At 41.8% G+C, this 13,356-nt stretch overlaps 1 protein-coding gene across 1 annotated transcript in view; it reads right to left on the bottom strand.

Annotated features, from left to right (window-relative positions):
• Positions 1-79: 79 nt before the first annotated feature.
• The window catches only part of SNX30 (sorting nexin family member 30), a 51,824-nt gene continuing 38,547 nt past the window's right edge, over positions 80-13,356 (bottom strand). Inside the window, exons 7-9 of the mRNA XM_038170140.2 lie at positions 11,236-11,322; positions 7,137-7,289; positions 80-5,338 (exon numbers count right to left, since the gene is read on the bottom strand). Of these exons, the coding sequence (XP_038026068.1) occupies positions 5,279-5,338; positions 7,137-7,289; positions 11,236-11,322 (300 nt within the window). The 3' untranslated portion in view covers positions 80-5,278. The remainder of the gene's footprint in view (positions 5,339-7,136; positions 7,290-11,235; positions 11,323-13,356) is intronic.

Here is a 13,356-nt window from a genome sequence, read left to right as displayed (position 1 = left end):
ATAAGCTTCACAGAAAATAAGTGTACGCATAATTTCAGTGGCAAAGGCAGAAAAAAAGAAGAAAAAAAGAAACACTAAATTCTAGGTAAATGAGTAATTTTTTAATACATTTATTGGTCCATTCCATTAAATTAATTGAGGTAAACAAATGGTGCATTTTAAAAAAATGTACACACGAATAGAGAATTACAAACAGTTTTACCTCGAAGTGTTTTTCTCCATCAATACTAGTTCCATAGTAAACAATGCACAAAGTATATCTATACAGAGATATATGAAAGGGTATAGAAACATGCCAGCACCGTAAGTCAAGACAACATTCCGTAACCTGTGAGTCTGAACAAGAGCACAGCTGTCAGAGTTGGTTGAGTGCATGAAACAAGAGCCTTGCTCCAAGTTTTACACTGTTTAATGACCTAACTCACACAGAGACACGTCTTTTCACAGCTTTCAGTTTGTTTTTTGGTGGTACAAGGGTGACCTTAGGATGCAAAGTAACATGTTCCAGTGCACGGGCTTGCACAAGTCAGAAGTAGCACAGTTGGGGCAACAAGTCAGCACCAGTTCAGTCATCAGCACTGACTCCTTGAACAAGGAGAGAGGTGGGAACCAGGTCAAAGCCAGACTGCTTTCACCTGCATTGCCGGTCTCCAAACCTTGAGGAGTGACAGATCAACACATCACACAGGAAAGGAGAACAAGGACAGTGCTCCTTTATTCTCATGTGCTAAAGACTAAAACCTTTGGCTGTTCTCTGTTGTAAGACTGTCCTCTGCAATCTGTGCCCCTGTGTGGTGGGAGAGTGGCACTGGCCCAAGCTCTGCTGTCTGATCCAAAGAGGTGGACATATAATCCAGCAGCAGAGTTCAGGAAAGGATTTAGCTTCAAAGTGTAGAGTACCGAGGACTTCAAAGTAATCCAGGACAGTGAGTAACCTTTAAAGTTTTAGCATACCACTTGCATAAGGGCAATGTATTTATGCATTTTCAGAAAGTGCATTACCTTCTGGACAAGTACTGTGCCTCAGCCACACAACCTTAAAACTAGCCCAGTTCATTACTGAGTACTGGCACAAATCAGAGACCCCAGCAAGGCTCTGAAGTGCTGTGTGGAATTAAGCATCACCACTTCCTTCTTTATAATTGGTTAAGCAGTACCCCCAGAAACTTTAAAATGCAACCTTCACAGTCCCAGAAGGCAAGTTCATTACTATTATCCCCAGTTTTCCTTCACCGAAATAAATTTGGTAGCAAGTCTTCTATCTCAGAAAGTGACCCCATTTTCCCTACTTACTGGTTATTTTGTAGTAAAAGGCTAACATACTAAGGAAAAGACTGTTCTACCATCGGAGTTTAAGAAGACTGAACATCTAATGAGCTACTTTAGTCTACTCCTGTCTACACCATTTGCTTAGTGGTTATCAGCACCAGTGTCTTAGATTTCAAACAGTCTGCAACCTCGTGCACAGTTACTTAGGTTTTAACAAAATCATGCCTCCTGTTACAACAGGAGCAGTTCCTGCTGTGCTCTGAGGGAATTCTGTAATTGGCAGCTGCAGGATGCGACCTGAAGCAACATGCACCACGAAGAGGCTGTGCAGATCCACCACCACAAGGCTACCCCACAGCACATCTGCAGGAGCATCTCTGCCACTCTGTGGAAGTTTCTTTTTGGCTTAGCCCACTGTGCTACCCTTAGCATTTTGTCAGTGCAACAAAAATCCAAGCAGACAACTTTGAAGAATCCATAGTTTATTCTTTGTTAAAGCTCACGTCTGAAGAGTTAGTATCTTTAGGGCTAACACTCATCACTGTTTCATTTTTCAACAGATACCTGAAAAAGCCGTGATGTTTCAACATTTGTTTATTGCAAGAGTCAAAACCTGATAAAAACACGTATGAACAATGCACAGCTCCTTACTGAGTACAAAAACAAGATCTCAGTGCTTGCTTTGTTGTGCTGGTGCCAGTTGAGAGAAGAAACAAACACACTAAAAGTTATGCAGGAGTAACCAGGACAGCGGTGAATTACGCATCCTCTGCGAGGATCTTGGTTTGGCTGTGGGAAGCCAAGCTAATTTAAGAGCTGTTGAAGGACCCTCATCTTAAGTAGGTTCATTGAAAGGGTGCAACTACTTTTATCATGATTTCAGTGCATGCACAGAAGGTGACCATAAGTGACTGAACTCTCAAGACAGTACCCAAAAGATAAAGCTCCTGCCCTACTCCTGCTTCCCTTCCCCAACATCTTTTGCTTTTCACACTATAAAGGTTTGCGTACTTCAGAGAGAGACACCCACCACATAAGGACTACACAATAACATGTCAGAGTTTCACCAACACCTCAGATCTTAACCTCACACAAACACCAATTAAGTGCACTCTTTACACCTTTAAAGAGTTTCCTGCTATTTTGCAGTTCTCCCTTTCTGCACGGCTGCCGCAAACCCCAGTCTCTCCCACAGTTACCCAGTATTTACAGCAACAATTCTTTTTTTAATAGAGACTCCTCAGTGACCCATAGGAGCTAAAAGACCCACCCCTATACACTCGTCTTACACTACAGCAATTCTTGCAGAGGACTTCTCTTTTGAACATAAGTTTTACTTCCTCCATAGATGTCTGAGAAGTTTAACTTTCCCAGATAATATAAGAAATCCTGTTTGTGACCACAGCCTGAGGTGTATGTTCCAGCCTTTCCTCCAAATTAGCTTGCAGGTGCTACAGAGCTACATATTGCAACCAGGAAGTGTAAATCATGCTTGCCTTTCAACAGCTCAATCAGAAAGGGATTTATCTGAAATCAACACATACTTTGGTCTCATAGTAGTTTAGAGACCACGATGCACTATCAGTGGCATCATGTTAAAGAAAATCTAAGCTGATCTTGAACCACTCCAGCAGTAACTCATGTAAACTTCACTTGGAACTCCCCACTGCCCCTTGCACTTCTTGTGAACAGCTGTGATGTCCACTCCTACATTCCCCAGAACCAAGCCACATTTCAGTTTGACACAACACTAAGTGGGAACGGGATGTCAGTGTTGTAAGATATCAGACGAAACCTATGCACCTGCAGGAAAACAACACTCTCTCCACTCATCTTGCACATTTTTGATGAGGTGGAAGAAAGAACGTCTAAATACAAGTTCAAATTATGCATTGCTTGACTCCCAGTCATGTTGCAGAGTCAACTGAAAAGCTTCAGTTACCACACAGGCACCAGCTCAAAAAAGCATGATGATCTGTATGTGGGAAATAGGGAAGACAGGAATTGACTGTAACCCTGAAGGTCAAACTGTAAAGTGTTATGCATTTAGAAGTGCTTATTTTAGAAGGGAGAGATTGAGGAAGACACTAGTTTACGGCTTCAAGATGATCTCTTTAAGCATTCCCCTTGCACAGTAGGAGTAGTTAGTTGTTCCAAACCTAACAGCAACTTAGAGTTCTTTACACCACAGAAGTGTACATCAATGAGCTGTGAACTTAAATCAAAAAGCACAGTGTGGTTAACTATCAGAGAACTGTCAATGGAAGTTGAGTCAAAAAGGAAAAACCCCTTAAATGTCTTAAACCTGGCTTTTGCACCTGGAGGGTATTACCTCATTAGCCCGACAGCAACCACATTGCACCAACAACTCACCGTGACAGCTGCTGCAGAGCCACCGTGCTGAGCAGGGGAGTTTCAGGCAGACTTGGTGTTTATGAAGGGACAAAGTGCAATCCAGATTAGTGTACCTGACAAGTAGCCACAGGAGAACACAGAAGTTGCATATACCCGGTCACCTTTCAGATTCTTCACAAGAACGTTGCCAGAGACCAAGCAATCACTCAAGTTTAGCAGTAAGAACTCCATGTTATTTATTCCCCCAAATCCCAACACTACCCTGGTATTAGCTTCCTCACTTTGGATGGATAAAAGGAGTTTTATCTGCATGCTGTTAAACCATGACTCTGAAACCCATCAGGAAAGCATTCCTCTACTAAGGCCATTAACACTAAGCAGGCATTTATTTGAGGCTGGACTGCAAGAGAAAAGAGAAGGGACTTGCAGAAGCAGTTACATTTCTAAGGGCCAATAAAAACTACTAGGAAAATAGATCTGTACCAAAAGAAGTCTTAAAAGACTTGCCATGTGGTTCAGTAGAGATAGTTCTGGACACTATGTGTACCTGATAGGATACCTATCTACCCCCACGGACCTGTTTAAGGCAAGTTTCACACACACAATGATGCTTGCTGCAGGCAAGCATTTGACACTTTTTGGCTTTTGATTGCTACTGAAGAAAAATGAAAAAAAAAAAAAAAAAAAAAACCAACAGGGAGAGAAAACAGTTCTACCTTCTTTACCACAGCAGGCACCTGAAGTAACCAAGCCCACAGAGGCTGTAGTTCAGGAAAAATGAAACAAAAAAGAAATGGTAGCATGGTTCAAGAGAATTCTACCATGCAACTTCCAGAGCTACCTTTAGAAAATACATACCAAAAACTCGTATTTGTTTCCACCATTCCCGTAAGCCCTGAAAGGCTGCTGTTCAATTCACTCCCACACCCAGGCTGATTTTGATCCCCACATCGGTCACAAGTACACTTCAGCCAACTGACATTACTTCATAATCACCAAGGTAAACAAAGATACTCAGTATGAACCAACAGCATGCCACACTCACAAAAACCACAGTTCATGCTTGTATCACAGGCTATGTGCAGGTGGTGTCAGTATGCTCTGTCTAGGACCAGCCCAACTCCCACACAGAAAAGTCTCCAGAAACCCTTTAACGGGAGCATACGTCGGTGGTAGCAAACCAGAAAATATTCAATCCCACTCTTTCCCTCTCCATCCAAAAAAAGAGATAAGGATTGGTTAGGGGGTACTGTATCATGGGAACTATTACCTTTTCAGCAAACAAAACAGAAAGGTAATAAAGATGTCATTTGGCACCTTGCAGTAGAGTTTTATTTTCATCTTTTTAGTGTTCTACTCATCAGTTCCTTCCAGACTAAAGAGGTAAGTTTTATGATCCCCATGCACTTTCACTATAAGCCCCATATCACTCCATAGGATAGAGAAGGAACCATTCAAGATAACTCAGAAAGATGAAACATACCCCAGTTTAAACAGAAAATGAGGAAAAATTTGAATAGTTTTCAGAGGGTCTGTTCCAGCTTCAGCACAGCTGGCTTTTCAGTTAATGTGACAAAGAAGAGTCCTTCACACAGTTCCAGTATGTCTAGTGGTACTGAGCACGGAAGTGCTAGGCTGTCCATGAAGGTACTTCTCATTTGGTCTCTGGCTTGTCTTGCAATAGTGGTATAATTGACTCCCACGCCGTAAGGCACTGAAGGAAGAACCAAAGATTAAAAATGCAGATGGCATATCAGTCCTTGTAATTTTTGACCCACCCTTTCCATACCAACAGAGTGCAAGTTCAGAAAGGCTAGCAGAATCTTTATTGATTATTTCATGAGGAAAAAGGCAGAAGCTCAAACAGCAAGAGAAGTGTTCAGAAAGAACAGCTGCAATTTACAAACAAAAGAAGCAAATTAAAGCTTTTCAAAGTCATTGGCTGGACCAAGCTATTAAGAATGCATCAGAATACCTACAGTTTTCAAATATCAGCTGGATTCTTCTGAAGCGAAGGACACAGCTTTCAGCTAGGCAGACAATCTGTTTCTTGTAGAAGTTCGCATTTGTGGTCTGACTGTGGGAGAGCGCTATTTTGGACACAATAGCAGCTATTATAGCAGCAGCCCAGCAAAGTTATTTGCAAAATCTATGCAGTTAAGGCAGGTAATTCAGAGGCACAGTGTACCCCAGTACATCTCAGGGACTTGACTATACTTCATGGGACTAACTGTTTATTGCCTGGTATAATAAAATTAAAGCAAAGCCTAGTTTCTGTGCTAGTATAAGGGCTCTCCAGACTTTGGAGTAATTTCCTCAGATGTGTATACTTAATTCCAGGTCCTCGGCAATGCATCTTTTTACTGTCTTCCACCAGTGAAGAGCCCAGGAGTCAAAATGGGCGCAGACCATGAAATACATTTTATTAAACACTGGGAAAGGTCAAATTCATCACCAGCTCTTGTTGTCAAGCATCACCTTGATAGATCTTGTTGATAGTACTGAAAATGAATGGAGTGTTTCTAGCTGTGTACCCTATAGAGATTAGATACTTTCCTACCAAGAAGCTTCTTTGCTGCAGCCAAGAGCAAAACTGACGGGATACTACTAGATGTTCAGTGCAGTCTTTAATACCTCAGCAGTCTCAAAACAGGGAAGAAAGCTGGGTGAAGTGAAGTTTGCATGGTTCATTATGAATTGTTGACAGGACAGACATTGATTGGAAAGGGAAAAGGAAGTGCAAACTAGTACATTACATGGAGAAGTAACCTAGGACAGGAAGAAATTTGCAGAGTACATGTGGAAAAACTGCAGTGGGCAAAAACATGAGGCATGTCACCATGCATACACCTAGTAAGGTTTTTTTGTTTGTTTAATATATTGATATGTGGATTTGGTAACATTGTTCTTCTCGCACGAAGGAAAACTGGACTGCCAGCATAAGCATTTCAACTCCTTTCACTTTAAAAGGAAATCATCTGACATTTAATCAGAGCACAAATACTGAAATTCAGAAAGGGCAAAGGTATAACTCGGTAGGTATTTCCAGGCCTAGCCATAGCAGGTGTTACCTATATACAGGTCCACGGAGCTCATTAATGTATGCAGTTTGATTCACGAAAGGCAGAATTGAGAGATTATCTAGTTTTATAGTATTACTAGAACGTGCAATTTTAGTCTTTTTCCTTCACCACCACCACCGAGGAAGCAAACTACTGCTGATCAACAATTTGTTCAATTTGAGAACCAAGACAGACAAGCATCCAGTACAAAGTACTGTTACACGACTGCCTTGCAAGAGACTGCTGATCTCATGCAGATCTCTTGAGCGTGACCAACAACTCCATATAAGCTGCTGACAAAGAGCAGCTTCCACAGCACTTAAGAACTGCTTTAAGATGTCCAAGGTTCTTTGCTGCAAGACAGCATGAACATTTTCTGAAGAATAATCACCACCTTAGAGGAAAATTAATCACTTTTATTCCTGCCAGTGCTACAGCAGCACCACATACCTTCTCGTAGTACTGGATGTTTTTATCTGCCATCCCCATGAGTAGCTGCCTAAAGTCTTGTCGCTTGTTGTTCTGCCATCTCTCCATATCTGCTTTCAGGTCAGCATTAAAACATTCTACTCGGTCTTGACATTTCTCAACATCTGTGGGTACCTGTAGGAAAATAAATCAAGATTGAAACTGTAGTTGAGAGGGTTAGACTGCTAAATCAGCTCAGTCTCCCTGAGAAAAAGCCACAGAGAAAAGGGGAAGTAACAGTCTAGTGGTTACCCTGAAGGAACTCAGTTATGGCTGCAGGGAGAAGTCCCAGTTCTGTATTAGGAAGGAGACAGGACTGATTAATTTGTTCTTTGCTGTTCGAGGTGGCTGGCAGTTCTGCTTGTCCCACTCCATGCCAGATACAGAGACAGCCTGAGGAAGAGCTTGCTGGAGGCACATGAAGAGGAAAGGCAATCTGTACAAGTGCTGAGCACACAGGCTCGGTCCCTAGTTCTCAATCTGAGCAGACTGACCACAGCAAGCCCCCTCTCCTCCTTCCCATTCACACCTTTCACTAGGTGTTTCCCAGTCTTCACTAGCGAAGCAACAAAGACCCAGGTTTCTCCCAAACAGCTGAGAGACTTCAGAGTTAGATACTGACCACAACAGAAAAACAGCAGTGATCAGCTTTGTCTGCAGAACAAAATTTCTAAGCCTCTAGCTTTAACCTTACAAGCTGCCTGTAAAAAAGTATAAATGCAAAGCACTGATGATAACACAAAGGCAACTGGAGGCATTGACTCATTTGGCCCAAATGATTTCAACTGGCCCAACACTGAACTTGTAGTCATGCGTAAGCAATGCGAGAAATCTGGAAGGACAAACATTGCAGGTCTACACAGCGACTGAAAAGGCTTACAACACTAGTCATGACCTCAAGATAGAAGCAAGTTAGGTCAAAGAAAATGGTATTCATACAATCATAAAGGTTGGAAAAGCCCTCCAAGATCATCTGGTCCATCTGTTCCCCTACCACCAATGTCACCCACTAAACCATGTCCCCAAGCACCACGTCCAATCTTTCCTTGAACACCCCCAGGGACGGTGACTCCACCACCTCCCTGGGCAACCCGTCCCAGTGCCTGACTGCTCTTTCTGAGCAGAAATGTCTCCTCATTTCCAACCTGAACCTCCCCTGGTGCAACTTGAGGCCATTCCCTCTGGTCCTATCACTGGTTACCTGTGAGAAGACCCCCAGCTCCCCACACCTTCCTTTCAGGCAGCTGCAGAGAGCAATGAGGTCTCCCCTGAGCCTCCTCTTCTCCAGACTAAACAATCCCGTTTCCCTCAGCCACTCCTCACAGGACTTGTGTTCCATACCCTATTGTCTTAACCAATGTGCTGTATGCCACCAGGCACATACAGGAACAATTTACAAATGCAAGGAAAATCACAAACACCATTCTCTTCCTTCTCCTTGTGCCATATGGTCCACATGGACAAGAAGCTTGCCAATACACGCATGCTGAGCCCAAGACATCCAAAGAGGAAACCCCTGAAGTCCACTACTCACATCAATGTGACTAGCAAGCTTAGACTTGGAAACTGTGAACTGCACAAAGACAAAGGGCAACACAAAGAATATTTGCAGAAATCTGTTATGGCTCCTGTTGTGCTTGATACTTTTAGGAAATTGCCTTTTTTTTCCTGAAAAAGGAAGAAGATGAACAGACTATATAAAAATTCTTCACGGGTAGAAGTTAGGAGTTTACTACTACCTTGCAGTTTGGCATATGATAAAATTATAAAGCATACAGAACTATAGCAATGAACTCCAACTAAGTCTCCATAGGCCTCGTGAAGAATCTGCACACACACTGGTCCTATTCAGGACTGTAACTATATATACATATACATGGTATTTCTACCTTTTCAGTTCTTTGGATATACACATTGTTAGAAGAAGCTGTTTTCTTCCCCCCCCCCCCCCCCCCTAAACACGTCATTATCTTCTACTTCAGAGTCTATACTGCCATAACAACTGTTCCCACAGATAACAAAACTACAAATCCTTGAGGCAGGCAAGCTAAATTAGGTCATTAAAAGTGGATTTCATCTCATTAAAAGGAAACAATGTCTGCAATTTACTACCTTAGTTGGATTACTGCAAAAACAGCTCCAGTCTATCAGCAATAAAGTAAGCAGCACTTCTCAACTGTACTTGTTTAGAAATACAAAGGGTACAGTTTGCACTAATGCTGTTACTCTAGTGTTAAAAGCATCATGCATACAGAAGAAGCTATACTCTGATTTTGGTGGAAACTATCATTCTGAGTGGTATTTGCTGGCAAACATTTATAGTAGCTATACAAGCCTTTTGCATTTATAGCCTGACAAGTTTTTAATCAGATTTGAGAACTATCAAATGACATCAGTGGAGTTCTATGAAGCCAGTCTGACCTGTGTGTACTCTGAGTCCCAGAATGCCCTCCAGTAGAAGAGGTAAACAAACAATAATATGCCCGTATTTACTTATCCAAAACTAGTCGCTGCCCCCCTCTTTTTTTCTTCTTAATTTCTGCCAAATCAGCTAAATATGCTGAAAGGGACACAAATGCCATTCACTGCATAACCCAGCTCATGCGTCCCGTCTGCTTTTAGCAAGTCTTAAGCTGGAGAAATCACTGAATCTAAAACATGTTGCTAGCAACAGCTCTAAGCTATCAGTTCTTAGACATGAGGACATTCCACCCAAAGTGGCAAGGATCTGAGAACTGTGAGCTAGTATTTTGCAAGCATGCAAGGAATTCTAATAATTTGTTCAGCTTCCCATTTTAAATGACATAAAGGTCTTATGCTATGAAAGAAAGGTACAAGGAGTTACCAAAACATATGCTTCTGACACTCCGGAGAGCAAAACTAAGCATTCCAAAAATTCTTAGACAGCTCTTCAAATGTGGCACTTTACTTAATAATTCCACTGTGAAGTGAGCTTCAAAAACCTTTTAGTAGGTGAGGGATTAGCAAAGTTCAGCAGCTCCACCATACTGAGATCTTTACAAAAATCAAATATCTAAACACGTCTAAACACCTCAACTGGCTCCTGGACATGCTAGATTTAGATCCATCCATCCTATATACAACAGGTTAGAAGATGTGCTCACATAAAACTATATTAAGTACATATCAACCCAGCCAGCAGTGGGGCAGACAAGATATAGAAATACAAGAGCACAAGATATCTAAGCCATCCTGGTACTACTTTTGACAGCATCTGTGTCATACACAAGCACAGAACTGGAAAAAAGTTTGCTTTTCTGTGGTCTGTCCTCTTCAGCTTCAAAAATAGATTAAAGACACGATATTTAATAAAGACTTGAACCTCCTCAAAGATTATTATACAGTAACTCTAATGCTTGGAAGTCATCCCTCACTCATTACCACTAAAATGAAGGAGAGCCAAAAAAAACAAGCAGAGGGAGCAGAAAAATCCTGCTTTTATTGTTGGTCAAAGTTGCAGTGATTTAAGATACAGCTCCTGCACATCTCTTCATGCAAAAAGCAGGTGGCAGCATAAGCACACCAGTTTAGACCTTTGCTTCTGCATGAAGCCCAGCCAAAGCCTGTCACCCCCTGACACCTGCTTTGTATGTTCAACATGACATGGCAATACCCACCTAGCAGAAGGGGCAAGATGTGGAGTCTCTCACAATCAAATTTGGTGTCCTACAACATAACTCAGCAGTGCCAGGGTCCAGGAACTCGATTCAGCCAGCTGCCATAGCACTAAATTGCCAGAGATTCTTCTACTATCACTGTTTCAGGCCATGCTACTGAAGACTCCAACTGCATGCTGGCTGTTTAAACATTACGCAGGTCAGAGCCACCCTACTCTAAATGGTGGGAGATGGTGGTACAAGAGGTTGCTAGACTAGGTTATATATGTTCATACCTAGGTCTTCATTCTGCACCAGCTTGCCACCAAACTCTTGTTCTGCCCAATAGTGTTTACGCTGCAAAGAGGAAGTCAGAACCAGACAAACCAAGCTCTATTTCTTCACTGTTCTCAGAAAGCAGTGGAAGTGCAGGCTGTTTTTGCAGAGGAGTTTGAAGTGCTAACCTTTGGACGGTCTTCTTTTTTCAAGGCTACTGCTTCCAGTTTTGCTTCGTACTCCGCTTGAACTTGGTCTCTCTTCTTCAACACGTTCTGTGGACAAAAGAAAAGATAGCTGTGAGAGGGATCCTCCTGTTCATTCCCCTTCCAGCTTGCAAGACACTGCAAAGTGACACAGCTTAAGTACTAACACAGTCCCAAGTCTGCCTTTCACTGTGTACTCTTTTACAGTATTTAGGAAGCAACTTTATAAAACAGAGTATTTTTGCTCCAGCAGCTGGAGGGGCAGATACAAGTCAACTTTCAGACAAGCTGGAGGCATGCAAGATACAAGCTTTCAAATAATCAGGAGTGTTAGTAAATTGGGTATGTAAATTCAGTTCATCAGTTGATCTATTACTAGAATCTAAGGGATACAAACAAAAGCATCAAAATTGTCAAGGACTAGCGCAAAGCACTTGATAGACTCAAGAAGAAAGACAAGAACATAGGCTAAGAGTCATGAAAGCTACCACAAAAAAGCGTTACAGCTCCCTTTTCACTTGCAGAGACTCTTCAAAGTCCTTTTAGCAAGCTGTTACAACCTTATGATAGAATAAAGGTCAGCTTTGCTTTTATGACTTTTTTTAGTTTTGTTTCTAAATGAAAGAATTAAGCTTATGAAAAGAACATTTTATGTTAAAGTACTGAGATATCCAAGTGAGCTTCATGTGATAAGCATTTTACTGACAGAGGCTTCTCGGAATAGAGAAACAAAGACTTTATTCTTATATTTTTACTACGTCCACATGGAAAGATCTCTGACAAGGTTATGCTACAGGCTTACAACATAAAAACAATCAATAGATATTAGTCTTTTAATTAGTACTAAAAATAAGCAGTTCTGTATCTGCAAAAGCAAGTATTAGTCCCACACTGAGCAACATTTCTTCAGGCTTTACAAGAGAAACAACCAGTAATGTTTTATAATTCAGTTGATGCAAAGTTATTGAAAATGCTTGGAGGGAAGTGGGCCAACACTCGCTGCTGAGGTACCTGTAAATTACAGCTCCTCTTGCAGCCAGCTTTGCCAGTTCATGCTTCAAGTGCTCCTTTCTGCCACACTTAAGTAATTTCTCATTAGGACAATGGGCAGTAACTAGTCATTTTAACAGTTTCTGACAAAGCTAATGAAGGAGGACTAGCCATGTATAATGCTAGCCTACAGAAAATTTCTCTATAGAGAAGTAGCTCTCAGAGCTCTAAGTAGCTCTAAGACCTAAAATCTAGACAAGATGTTTCCTAATTCAAGACATTCGAGACAAAACCTTATGAACAGTGATCACCATCTCCCCTCTTCTCCCCCTCAAGCCAAAGGAAGGTCACCACCGCAGTTATTCTGATGAACTTCACTCCATGGGGATGAAGAACTACTGCTGACAGAGCACAGGCAGCAGACAGTGCAACCAGTATTCTTAAAAAACTCAGTCCACGATAACTGGAAAAGGTACTCCACCCACAAAGTTGCTATTGGTTTAGGCAATAAAGGGGACAAAATTAAAAATGCACCTTCAGTAGGTTAACCCTCTCTTTTGTTCCCAATAGCAAGCATGCAATTGGTCCTGTTTGCTTGAAAAAAACAACAAACCACACACAACATTCCCATCTGTTTTGGAATCTAAGCTGCTATGTGGAACAGCCCTGGAGTGTTTGAGGTTACCAGCAGAACAAAAGCCTGAGTGATTTAACGGGTATTTCCACTTTATATTGCCCCTTGAACCTAAGTCAATTAAGTCAGGGGTTTTTTTTTCCCCCTCAGAAAAACAACTGTCTCCAGCACTTGCATTTAGCCTCCATGAGCATGGAGTTCATGCAGTAAGCAGGATCTAAACCCACACTAGACAATGATTAACAGGTATCAGCAGACTAGATTCAAAGGGCAGGTATATTATTTCTCCTTAAGTGCCTACGTCATCCACTACGGACCATCAGCAATATGCTCCTGAATACTGTTTTGACTATCCATTAATGGTTGACCTGAAAGTGGTGAGAAAAATAATGCTCTCTCTTTTATTCATCCCATACGTGACAGGATGCATTTCCTCAGGCACCTCCAAGCAATTTCTTCTCAGCTGTGGATGAATGTGT

This window comes from Anas platyrhynchos, chromosome Z (assembly GCF_047663525.1).
Source record: "Anas platyrhynchos isolate ZD024472 breed Pekin duck chromosome Z, IASCAAS_PekinDuck_T2T, whole genome shotgun sequence".
Lineage (NCBI taxonomy): Eukaryota > Metazoa > Chordata > Aves > Anseriformes > Anatidae > Anas > Anas platyrhynchos.
The sequence above is the reverse complement of the archived record's forward strand: the minus strand, read 5'-3'. Positions and strand labels throughout refer to the sequence as shown.